The sequence below is a fragment of the Rhinichthys klamathensis genome, unplaced genomic scaffold (genome assembly GCF_029890125.1).
Source record: "Rhinichthys klamathensis goyatoka isolate OS25496 unplaced genomic scaffold, OSU_Roscu_1.1 h1tg000370l_1, whole genome shotgun sequence".
NCBI lineage: Eukaryota > Metazoa > Chordata > Actinopteri > Cypriniformes > Leuciscidae > Rhinichthys > Rhinichthys klamathensis.
Window position 1 is genome coordinate 826180 of NW_026606878.1, and position 12474 is coordinate 838653.

A 12474-nucleotide genomic window follows, 5' to 3' on the forward strand; every position below is an offset into this window, starting at 1 on the left:
CTGTTAAATTAAGAAACTTGCATTTTTGTTTGTGTTACAGGAAAGTCCCCACTGATCTTTCAGCACTGCTGTTAGGAGATCTGTACTACACCAGACTGGCACTCAACGGCTCCTCAGCTCAGCTGGCCCATGATTCTCTGCTGGAATTGTACCATAAACTGCATTCCAATTTTTCTTCCAACATTTCCAAGGTCAGGTTTAGCCTAGTGAGGGTTGCTGTTGTAATTTAATTAAATATAATTTCATTAAATCGTAAGGTCATGGACATTTTGGTGACTATTTACTTAAAGCCTTTATGTATAATGCATTATAAAGGTATTCATAATTGTAGTTATAATACATTATATATTTTCATAAATAATTGTAACCAGTTAAAATGCATTATAATATTTGCAGATTTCTTGTTACATCTTTAATCTGTTGTTTGCTATGTGTTTTAATGCATTGTACTTTTTAAAGGTGTGTTAAATGAATAAATAAGTATTATAATTATGGTTACAATTATTCATGAGACCATACAATGCATTATAAGTTGCATTACATGGCATATTTAATGCATTAAAAATGATTTTATAATATATTACATTAACGTTACTGAAATTTCTATAGTCCATAACTTTTATTCTAGTTTTGTGATTATTTTGTAAAAGTGGGTAAAACTTTACAATAAGGTCTCAAAAGGTGCAAAAATGTCGAGATTATCTTTATCTAAGATTAATAAATGCTTTATAAGTATTTTTCATTGTTAGTTCATGTTAACTAATGTAGTTGATATTAACAAATAAAACCTTATTGTAAATTGTTACCAAAAATGGTTCTATATTGAATGTAATAAATTAATTACTCGTCTGTGTGGACCATGCTGTTATGAATATACAGATTCTAAAGGATACATTTTTCCTTGTCCTCTACAGATTCGTTTGTTGACCCTCAGAATATTGTCAAATTTTGAGGCTGACCTTCCTAAACCTGCAGAGGTATCATTTGTGAACAAAAATCTAAAACAAAGCATGCATGTATTTATCTATTAATAAATAACTCATTTCTTCTTCAGGGAGAGGAGAGCTCAAATGCGCAGACGGTGTTCGCTGTGTGTCTGCAGGCAGAGCAGGTCCCGGCCACAGTACAGGACTACAGGGAGAAACTACTACATCTTCGGAAACTCCGTCATGACCTGGTGCAGCGCTGTCTGCCTAAGGGACCTTTCCATGAGGTAGCTAATGCCTTTTACTCAATATCAAATATGAAATCATTTTTGAAAGCTTTATTTGTGCTATAAATATGTTTGTGTTTTACAGATTCCTCTTCGTTATCTTATTGCAATGCTGTTTGTCAATTTCCGACCTCTCTGGGATGCTGTTATTGATCTGTTGGTGTAAGTGTGGAGCATTGCTTGAGTGCACAGTCTGTTTCATTTCTGATCTTTTGCCTTTAAACCCTCATGAACCCTAACGTTATGTCTTCAGCATTATTCTCTATTTCTTTGTATTATTTCTGTCTTTGAGTTTTGGTTTGATATGCTTTCGTCCGCCCAGGTCGCACGCTAAAGAAATGGACAACAAATCTTTCTGGAAGGTTTATCATGAACATCTGGAGATGGTTGCTGGTCTAGCTGGTGAGTTCTCAATGATGAGGCATTCGAGACCAGTCAAATTTATTTGTTAGCACTTTATACAATACAGATTGTTTACAATACAGAACTACACAATAATAAACAGGAAAATAATAGTGTTAATATATCAGACAATCAGTGTCATTCAGCTCAATAACTCTGTCAATTTTACAATTTTCATCAATTATGAAAGCATCTCTACAGAAGGCAATAGTGTCATTATTAGGGGTGTAACAATATATCGTGGCACAATATATCACAATACAAAAATGCAACAATAAGTATCGTGGATAGTGACAATACGTATCGTGGATAGCCCCCCCCCCCCCCAAAAAATGACTATGTGAGAAAAAGTTTTCATAGTTTTAGTGTCAGTACTACATTAAACTACTATATATAATGTTGATTATAATGTATAATAATGCAATGGGGGAATATTTGTGGGTCCTGATAATATCAAATGTTACCTGACCAGGAAAAAGTGTCCAACATTATTTTTAATATATCTAGTTAGTGAAAAAGTGCAAGAATATTCGTCTAAAATAGTTCTGTATTTTCAGCTTCAGAATCATGAATATTTTTATTCTGGTGTCACCATTGTCCTTGGGTTAAAAACACAGAGTCCAAGCCTATTCATTTACACACACAATGTAATATCAAAGTTAGAATTTTAATCACATTACATTTTTTGTTAGCCTTTTATCATATGTCTTGGAGTATCGCAATAATATCGTATCGTCAGTTCAGTATCGTGATATGTATCGAATCGTGACATGAGGGTATCGTTACACCCCTAGTCATTATCCAGTTCAAATTTTGTTGTCATTTGATAGTGTCAATGCAGTTAAATGTCAGTGCGATAATATTATTTGTCTTTTATTAAAAGGTTGACCTGTTATATGTTCCCATTAGTCATAAATGTATGAAACTGTTTTGAAACTTTATTCTCAGAGGAAGAGCTCCAGGCAGACGACGATGATGAGGGAGGTGGTGGACAACATCAAGCCGCAAAGCAGCTCAGAGGTCCTGGGACCAGCGTGATCGAGAGCGGGGATGTGGGAGTTCTGTTTCTGGAAGAACTGGACCAGGTGTTGAATCCCATTGAGCGAACAGACTTCACAAACTTCCGTGGCTTGCTTTGGCGAGCCATGTCCCAGTTTCCCGAAAGAGTGGAGCCACGTAGCCGAGAGCTCACCCCATTACTGCTGCGCTTCATCAGGTGTGTGTGAGCTTTATGGCATCAACCTATTTGTCTCTCTAGAAAGTTCTCCATAACAGAATTTTCTCTGTTGTCTTTGTTCACAGTAATGAGTTCTACCCATCTGACCTGATGGTGGCTCCCACTCAGGACCTCATGAAGAAAAGCAGCTCTTCATCAGAGCAGGAAATGGGTGAAGATGTAGATGCTGACATGGAAGACGATGAAGAAAATAAGGAAGATTCCAAAATATTCAAGAAGAAGATGCCAAGAAGAGCAGCAGCCAAGTAAGAGATGATTTTATCTCCTAACATTTGTCTTTGTTCTCTAGGTACCTACTTGAAGAACTTACACAAACGTGTGGATCTGTTTTTGTTTCAGGCAGCTCATTGCTCACTTAAAGGTCTTCTCCAAATTCACTAACCCGAAATCTTTATACATGGAGGCAAATCTTAGTGAGCTGTACACCCAGGTATGGTTTCAAAGCTTTGTTTTAAAGGGAATTCTCCTTATTAATACTTGGTGAACGTCCAGCTGAGACTAATTCTTTCTCTAAACCCACAGCTCCTGTGCCATAAAGATCAAGAAATCCAGAAAATAGCACTTGACTGTTTGATGACATACAAAGACCCAAATATTCTCCCTTACAAGTAAGACCTGTAACACAAAGGACCCAAATATCTTTTCCCTTCTCTTCTTGCTTTCCTTTTTTTTTCTCAGTAAAAACTTTTATACAGTAACTAGGTCAGTTTATGAATAGAATGCTTTATATTCAGAGCTGAGACTGATGGTATCTTCCAAAAGACTTCTTTGGTTACCTTACTAACTCTCACTACTGGCATACCGGAATGTACCAATTGCCTCAGGAAGTCTTTTAGTCTATTATGATTTTACATCTCTGGATTCATTTCACATCTCCGAGTTACTTGGAGCCACTTTTGTCATTTGGTGCAAGGAAAAAAAAAATCCTAGAGGCAATCCTCACTGACCTAATTTTAAGCCTGTTATCAGAGATAGCTTTTCTCCAACCTCAAACATGCCGGTTGGATGCTTTAAAAATGTTCTATTTGTGCAGACATTTTTTATTTATTTATTTTTTGGGGTTATATGGGGGTATTAATATGATGGCTTTAAGCAGCACTGTGAATGCTTTTTTTAACATTGCTGCAGCAGCGATGTTCCCCAGGGCTTTGTTTTAGGTCCATAATGATTGTTGATTTGTGGTTGTTTACAGAGAGAATCTGCAGAGACTTCTGGATGACAAGCATTTTAAAGATGAGATTGTCCATTTCAACATCTCAGAAGAAGGAACTGTGGTACTTTCGTCACATAGACCCCAACTCATTCCCATGCTTATGAGGTGTGTTTACACGCACAGTGCATATTAATGATATCAGTGCTTCAGTGTTGTTTCTTCACTGAACATGAATGTTATGTGCATTCAGTAGTTTTTATTTATTCTTGCAGGATACTGTACGGGAAGATGTGCACTAAGGCTGGGAGTAAGTTTCAGGGTAAGTCGGGCACGGCTTCACGCTCCTCCATAGTGCTGCGCTTCCTGGCGGGCTGTCAACCAGAGGAGATGGGCATGTTTATAGATCTTCTGCTGGAGCCTGTTCGTCATTATGCTGAAGGTAACTACTTAAAGCTTATTCAAATTATTAAATCCTAACAAAACCTTCAAATATACACCTTATAATCACCTATTGGCAGTTCATTATATTAAGGGTGTGTTCATAATTGTAATTTGGTTCTCTTGGTTGTTTTGGTCCAGACCAAAAAAGAAAATGATTTATGTTTTGCGATGGAACTTATCGCAAATCCAATACAATGCTGTAGGATGGGCTGAATGAGCTTGTTGTATGTGTGTAAATATAATTGTATTTTTAAAATCCAAATTCCTCCGTCACACACAAAAACAAAGATCTGCTTCAGATTTCAGTCGAACCACCTTTTCAGGGGTCTCGGTCCGCTTGTTTTGTGCGCACCAAGGTCCAGATGGCAGCGCTCAAACTTATTTCAAATGAACCGCACTAACAGAACAATTGCACCGAGTTCATTTTAATCGAACCAAACTTGCCAAGTCTGAAAACACCCTGGGTTATTATTTGGACCATTTATGAATTTGATAGAGGACCATAATTGGTTTTACATTTGTGCATTACACTTTAAGGTTGTAAAAAATATTTAGGTTTATTTCAGTATTAGAAAACTTAAATAGCTAGCTAACAATAGTGCATTCATGTCCATATATGCTAGTTATGCAACATACTTGAACTTTAATAAATGGACACTTTTCTTTATTGAGACAAGCTACCAAAATATTTTGTTTTACTCCTTTTCTTTTTGTAAAGATGGATCAGAAGCAAGCATTGATTTCAGAAAATGAATTATTTGTTGCTTGCAGGGGCGTGTTTAGCTGCGGTAAATCGAGCCATTGGTGAAACAAACCTGTCTGCTGTTCTCCCTGTGGGTCGCCAGCACAGCCTGCTCAACACCATAGATTTGCTCATCAATAAACTAGGCCATCTCATCCAAATCTACCTGCCCAAAGTTTTGCAGATCTTGCTGTGCATCACAGCCTCCGTGTCATTTATACTGGATCACAGAGAGCAGGTGAGCTGAATGCAGAAAACCTCCTCATTAATACTTTTACAAATTGAATCTAAATTATGAAATATAACTCTTCAAAGTTAAAAATTTGAGGGTTTTCTTTGTAGGAAATTAGTGTTTTCTCATATAATGTTTTTGAGTGTTGTGTGAATCTATTTTTGGGTTGTTGATCTCAAGAGCTCACTGTTCTTTATGTTTGTGTAGCTCAAGCCTGGTTGCATCAATCCTCTGAAGAACTTGCGTCGTCTGGGGATTCTGCGCATACAAGACTTCTTTGATGGCTTTGAGTGTTACAACTTCACTGCAGATGAGCTGGACGCTGTTTTCCAAGCTGTGGTGTGGCCTCAGGTGTGTGCATAAAAGAGAAATCTGATGGGATAGCTTTAGTAAATTTTATGGTAAACTATGTAACTTTTGGGCCTCTAGCGGTTAAACAAAACTGCATTTTGCGTAAGAACATTGTTTTGCTTCGGCTCTATGTAACTGTGCGGATGAATATGGTTGTCCTACTGCTCATAAAACATTCACTACTAGGATTAAGAGATATAACCAGTTTAAATGGACAGGATCTCAAGCTGACTAGCTGAAGACTTTACTGTAGTTATACCTATTAATAGACATGGTACTCCCTTGAAAATAAATTCCAGCACTATATACATACAACAACTATAATGAAATGATTAAGCGGTCTAAAAATAAAGAACTCATTTTAATTTACAGATCTGATTCGTGTGCTGATGCAGTCTTGATATATTTAAATGCGGTTGGAATCTGTATAGATTCAGTAAGTAACCCAGATGATGACCTGGTTGTGTTTTGTTTATTAGGTGTGTCGTCTGCCCACTGAAAGCACGTATGCACCAACGCCCCTCGTGAAAGTCATCCGTGTGTGGACCCAAAACGCTCGGTAAGTTTATTATTAACCATGCGGAGAAGATGGACCTCATAGAAAAATGAAGCAACGTATGAATGCAAGAACCACCTTTGTTAAAATAGCCAAGCTTCTTTTTATTTTTACTCTTAAACATGTATGTGCACAGTTTTTATTGCAACGCAATCTTATAATATAAATGTTGTCTTTTCACTCTGTCAGATTTTTCCCTTTGCTTGCTAAGCAGAGACCAGGCCACCCTGAGTGTGATGTCCTGCTCAATGTATTTGGTCTGTTATCCTCCAAAAACGTGACTTCTCTCACAGTGGCCATGGTGATTGACATAGCCGAGAGCTTGCTGAGCACTCCAGACTTTGAACCCAAGGAGAATGAGACAGAGTTGATTGTGAATGACTGTGTGATCCCTGAAAGTTGCGATGTATCAGGTACTGAGAGTGAGTGGTGTTGATTATACTAGAAGACCCACTATTCTTTGCTTATTTGACATGTCTTTTTCTTTTTCTTTTGGGTAGATCCTCTGACTATCGGCTGCCGTCTGCTCCTTCCTCACATCCCAGCACTACTACAGTACCTCAGCGGAGTCGTGCGTAACTCTGAACGCCTCAAAAAGAAGAAATTCAGAGCTCAAGTCAGCAAAGAGCTCAACATCCTCTCAAAGTATGTTCATAAATCCGTTTATATGTACATTCACAGCAAGGACGATAACTATTAACAATAAAGTTTTAAAAGTCGGAATGAGATCAGTGGAATCGTTTTCAGAACAATTTTTTTCTAGCTGGCGAACAATAAAAATGACATGATCTCAGAAATCATTCTAATTTGCTGCTTAAGAAACATTTCTTATTATCAATGTTGAAAACAGTTGTGTTGCCTATATTTACTATTCAAATGTCTTGGATAATTAATATTTTGTTTTTGTTTAAAAAAAGAAATTAATATGTATTAAATTGATCAAAAGTGGCAGTAAAGACATTTATAATGCTGCAAAAGATTTATGTTTTAAGTAAATGCTGTTCTTTTGAACTTTCTATTTATCAAAGAATCAAGAAAAAAAAGAGATAAGGTTTCCAGAAAAATATTAAGCAGCACAGCCATTTTCAGCATTGATAATAATAAGGAATGCGATCATGTACAATGAAGTGAAATGTTAAAAAATGAATAACCTTTGTTGTGTTCCAGGATCAGTAGATTTGTGACTGAAAAGGGACAGAGTTCAACACTAATCGGTTTGCTTCTACCTTACCTCCACAAACCCAAAACTGCACAGGTACACACTTCATGTCAGTACATAATGAATATTAATATTTCAATGCTTTAGATCTCAAATCATTCTCATTGTTTCCTTGTTGTTTTCTTTCAGGAAACAGAGTTGGACATCCTGGGTACTGTGCAGAACCTGCTGAGACAGTGTCTAGAGCCCAACGTGTTCCTCAAACCTCTCAGCAAACTTTTCTCCATCATCCAAAACAGACTTTCACGCCAGGCTCTGTGTGAAGCGTTCCAGGTCATTTTCCGCATCTCCAGCCACTTTAACATCACTTTAGTCTACTTCAAACTTTTCCCGACTGACCGTATCTCTCCCCACAGACTCTGTCAGACATGGACAGTGAACTGAAGTACATCACAGATGTTGTCATTCAGGTGAATGTCCATTGAGGCAATCAGAAATGGCTTTAGTTTTGTTTCTTCCTGTCATGTTTGTATTTAACCGGCTCTCTCTTCTCCAGCTCAACGCATTTGACAGCCGGCATCTGGACGAGGTTCACTTTGACGTGCGTCTGGTGGCGTTCCAGAAGGCCACCAAGCACATTAAAGAGATGAGTACGCTGGATATGAGATACCTGACTGCTGTCATGCACAACTGCTTCCATTCATTACAGGTGACCGTCAAAGATTTTAGATTCTTGTGACATTACTATTAGCTTCAAAGATCTCTAAAGTTTATTTTTATGTATATCTTTTTGTGTCTTGACCTGCTTCGAGTTTTGAATGCTTTGTGTGTTTCTGAGACAGATCGGCGACATGTCTTTGGCAGACAGCGCCACCATGTGTTTGTCAGCCATAATAATGCAGCTCTCAGAAGTCGGATGCCCAGAGGCCGAGTACAAGGAGATTGTGCAGTACATGATACTGGATGCCCTGCGAAAGGGTTTGAAGAGCAAGACTGAGGTGAAAACTAGTGATATGTCAGCTTACATTCTTTACAGAACTTTACAAGACTTAATCTACGAACATTTCACATGCAGTTCACACATTTATATCTCGCTGTCTTTTTTTGCAGAGTGTACGAAATGAATACACCACGATTCTGGCCTGCCTGGTGAAGACCTTTCCAAACCGACCAGAGTTTCGCGATCTGGCTCAGCTGACAGATCATAATGATCCCGAGTCAGATTTCTTTGAGCATATGAAGCACATACAGGTAACGGCAGGACACTTTATTTAAACTCATCTCAAAACTAGAAACATCATAAATCTTCAATTGGGTGGAGCTTGGAGAAAAGGGGTCTCGCATTTTGAATATTATGTAGTTTAATAGAATGCAAGTGCACTCCTTTCCTCAATGAAACAAGCTTACTTTTTTTTACTCGCTGCATAATGCAGCTCAAAACAGTTTCAATTGTCATCATAGCAATCCTTTTCTATAGAAAAATGTGTATGAATATATAGCAAAATAATTAAATATATTAATAATGGGGTGGTGGTGGCGTAAAAAAAATATATTAATAAGGGGGTGGTGATGGCGCAATGGATAAGACACATGCCTTTGGTGTGAGAGACCTGGGTTCGAATCCACTGTGAGACACCAATGTGTCCCTGAGCAAGACACTTAACCCCTAGTTGCTCCAGAGGCGTGCGACCTCTGACATATATAGCAATTGTAAGTCGCTTTGGATAAAAGCGTCAGCTAAATGAATAAATGTAAAAATGTAAATGTAAATGTAATAAATGAAACGCTATATATAAAATAAATATAAACTAATGTACTAAATAAAAAGTCTAATTACTATTATATAAAGTTATTAATTTAATAATAATTAACTAGCTAATAGTAATTTATATAAATTACTATTAGCTAGTTAATTATTATTAAATTAATAACTTTATATAATAGTAATTATATAAAAATATATAAAACCATTGCCACTTTTTTCACTCTTATTTGAAATTGGCTGAGGATAAAACACAGCCTGTTTGTTTTACAGGTTTACAGAAGGGGTCGAGCGCTCAGGAAGTTTGCCAGGCAGCTGACCGAGGGCAAGATTGTGATGTCATCACGCTCCATGCAGAATTACATCATGCCCTACGCCATGATCGCTATAGTTGATGAAAAACTGTTGAAGGTTGTTACTTACATTTGATGATATTTTTAACTTTTTCAATTGTTCTGTCACTATGCTGGTTGTTTTATGTGTTTTTAATGGATAAATTATTTGTGTTCCCAGTATGAACCCATGAAAACAGCCGCTATAGAAGTTATTGGTGCCGTGTGCAGACGCTTGACCTGGTCCAAGTACTTGTTCTACATAAAACACTTCGTCCATATTTTACAGACTGGAATAGCTGAGCAGAAACTAGCCGTCAGGTAAGCTTGCTGCAGTAGTCGGTGTTACACAACGGATCCCTGAGCGTGATTGACAAATATCTTATCTTGCGGTGCCTTTTCTGTGATGTTCTTGTTCTGTTTATGACACTGAAAGACTTTCTTGACTCTTTTCATTGGCTTAGTTTGTTGCTGATTGTTCTTGATGCGTTCCACTTTGACCACGAGACTCTCAGTAAAGAAATTGAGCTGGCCAAAAACAGGAAGCCAGAAGGTGAGATTGTCACAACAGCCACATTATACTTCCTTTTAAACTTTATACAGCTTTACTTGACTAACGTGATCTATCAACAGAGCCCAGTGTTGTGGTGGAAGAGGCTGAGGATGAGGCAGTGGAAACTATGGACACGGATGAAAGTGATGCTGAAGGTGAAATGGAAACTGAGGAGGCCGGTGTAGCCGTTTCCACAGCATTGGATGCTGAGACTGAAGGCCCTGCCAAACCAAATAAAGGCACAGAGAGCCAAACGAAGAAAGTGTTTCCTGTAGTCAGCAGTGGGCTTCCTCAAAGTAAACACGATCTAGAGGCGCTAATTTCCTCTATTCATCACACAGTCACTCGGACCGTCCTGCCTAAACTTCACAAGTGCCTCACTGCGAAGGTGTGAACTCATTTATCATACTTAATGAATTTAGTTTAGTTGAGCAGGACTGAAGACTCTTAATGGACTAAATTCTACAAAGGATGTACAGTAGTGGCCAAAAGTGATGTCCGGAGGCTATATTTGTTTTTAATGACCCTACAAGTTCAATTAAACCATAAAAATATGAGGAAAATATTTTATAGTTTTTAAATATGAGGGATGAATAAAATACAAAACTTGGTAAAGGTCTGACAAAATTGTTTGGGAAAAAAGGCAAACCACAGCTACAGGTTCGATTTTACAATGCAAAACAATTCATAGAAAAACAAAATCTCGTAGGAAAATCATACATTCACTAACATAATCAGTTATTAATGTTTCTTTGGTTCTCTTGTTTTTGCATGTTCATATTTTCTTTGTGTGACAGCCTGGCCAAACATTATGTCTGCATAATTTGTTTCATTGCGTTATCACAAATAAAACAATTGACTCTAACACAACTATGCAATATGCTTACAAAATCGAACAAATTTTTGATAATATCTGGAAAAAAAGAGTGAAGATGTAAATTTTCCTAAACCGGACACCACTTTTGGCCACTATTGTAACTAAAAAATGACTAACAGTTGATTCCGTTAGTTTGGTGTTAGTGTTTTCTCTAATGTCTCAAGCCCCCAAAATAAATGGCACAGATAAACATTCTGTTTATAACCACAGAAGTGCTCGCAACTGGAGCAAAGTGTTCAGCGTGAACTTATTCTACACCAATGTTTATTTCTGCAGGTTAAGCGAGATGACGAGCACAAGATGGTGAAGTCTAAGGAGGTGAAAGATGAAGAAGTGGCCAGAGTGCCTATTGCATTTGCCATGATTCAACTCATGAAGTCTCTGCCAAAGGATGTCATGGAAGAAAACTTGCCAGGGTATATTTCTTCTATCATTACCCATTCTCTTAAAGAGGAACTAATATGCTTTTGTACATTTTCAAATTTCTTTAGTGTGTTACACTGCTTTTTGAGCATGAAAAATGTCTGCAATTGCACTTTTTCGGAAGGAGGGGCTTCATAGAAACAAACAGGAACTAAACAGAGCTTTATTGACAGACTGGAAAGAGAGGAACTGCAATAATGTAAAATGTGTTATAAATAATGTTTTTTGAACATTCAAGCATTAAAACCTATTCTAGTAGACCCCAAAAACAAAATCAAGGTAATATGGCCTTTTTAATGGAAGTGTCTGTCTGAGTGTGGGAGTGATGGATTAGATTATATACTACAAATACTTTTCTGTAATTCTGAGTGATCATCAGTGCAAAAAATGTGTTAAATGATGGAGTTTGGTGTTTATTTATGCAGCATCCTTCTGAAAGTGTGCGTCCACCTGAGGAGCCGTTTCCAGGAGATCCGTGATGTTGCTCGAAACACTTTGTTGAAGATTATAGAGACGCTTGGGCATCAATACCTTCATTATCTGCTCAACGAGATGCAGGCGGTCTTAGTGAAGGGGTATCAGGTAAAATATTGACTTTATTAGCACATGAGTGTGTAATGTAAGACTTTCATCAATTATGAGTGTGTCACTGATGAATTTGATGGAGTAGGAGAAATCATACAAATTCTAAGATTTACAAGTTCTTAGAAATGTAATCTTTGTATATGTTGGTGTCACACAATTTGGACATATATTTATGTGTACCACTTTGAATACACTTGAGTGTACACATTTTAATACTTTTCTAAAAGGTTTTCGGACATATTTTACGATAAAATATATTGTTGCTGTTGGCCGAAAACATTTTTTTTATTTTTTTTTATTAAACTGTGGTTAAAGTTGATATTGTGGCTTTATGTATGGTCAGACACTTACATCTGTGACTGTATTATTAACATTTGACCAAATTCAAGTTCAATTGGAGTTACAAGGTTTTTTCACATACGTGTTTTGTCTGTTCAGTGTTATTAGAACGGCCAC

At 37.3% G+C, this 12474-nt stretch overlaps 1 protein-coding gene across 3 annotated transcripts in view; it reads left to right on the forward strand.

Annotated features, from left to right (window-relative positions):
• utp20 (UTP20 small subunit processome component) overlaps window positions 1-12474 on the forward strand; it is a 32217-nt gene that overhangs the window by 9270 nt on the left and 10473 nt on the right. For 2 of the 3 annotated variants that reach the window (XM_056233502.1, XM_056233500.1), the window contains exons 16-43: window positions 41-191; window positions 915-986; window positions 1055-1213; window positions 1299-1375; window positions 1536-1615; window positions 2564-2831; window positions 2918-3097; window positions 3192-3282; window positions 3375-3460; window positions 4045-4170; window positions 4278-4444; window positions 5218-5426; window positions 5628-5771; window positions 6251-6330; window positions 6517-6740; window positions 6828-6972; window positions 7495-7582; window positions 7676-7819; window positions 7903-7956; window positions 8043-8195; window positions 8329-8484; window positions 8597-8737; window positions 9522-9659; window positions 9762-9901; window positions 10045-10133; window positions 10214-10521; window positions 11287-11426; window positions 11859-12015. In XM_056233502.1, coding sequence (XP_056089477.1) covers window positions 41-191; window positions 915-986; window positions 1055-1213; window positions 1299-1375; window positions 1536-1615; window positions 2564-2831; window positions 2918-3097; window positions 3192-3282; window positions 3375-3460; window positions 4045-4170; window positions 4278-4444; window positions 5218-5426; window positions 5628-5771; window positions 6251-6330; window positions 6517-6740; window positions 6828-6972; window positions 7495-7582; window positions 7676-7819; window positions 7903-7956; window positions 8043-8195; window positions 8329-8484; window positions 8597-8737; window positions 9522-9659; window positions 9762-9901; window positions 10045-10133; window positions 10214-10521; window positions 11287-11426; window positions 11859-12015 — 3967 coding nt within the window. The remainder of the gene's footprint in view (window positions 1-40; window positions 192-914; window positions 987-1054; window positions 1214-1298; window positions 1376-1535; window positions 1616-2563; window positions 2832-2917; window positions 3098-3191; window positions 3283-3374; window positions 3461-4044; window positions 4171-4277; window positions 4445-5217; window positions 5427-5627; window positions 5772-6250; window positions 6331-6516; window positions 6741-6827; window positions 6973-7494; window positions 7583-7675; window positions 7820-7902; window positions 7957-8042; window positions 8196-8328; window positions 8485-8596; window positions 8738-9521; window positions 9660-9761; window positions 9902-10044; window positions 10134-10213; window positions 10522-11286; window positions 11427-11858; window positions 12016-12474) is intronic. The other variant, XM_056233501.1, reaches the window with a different exon arrangement.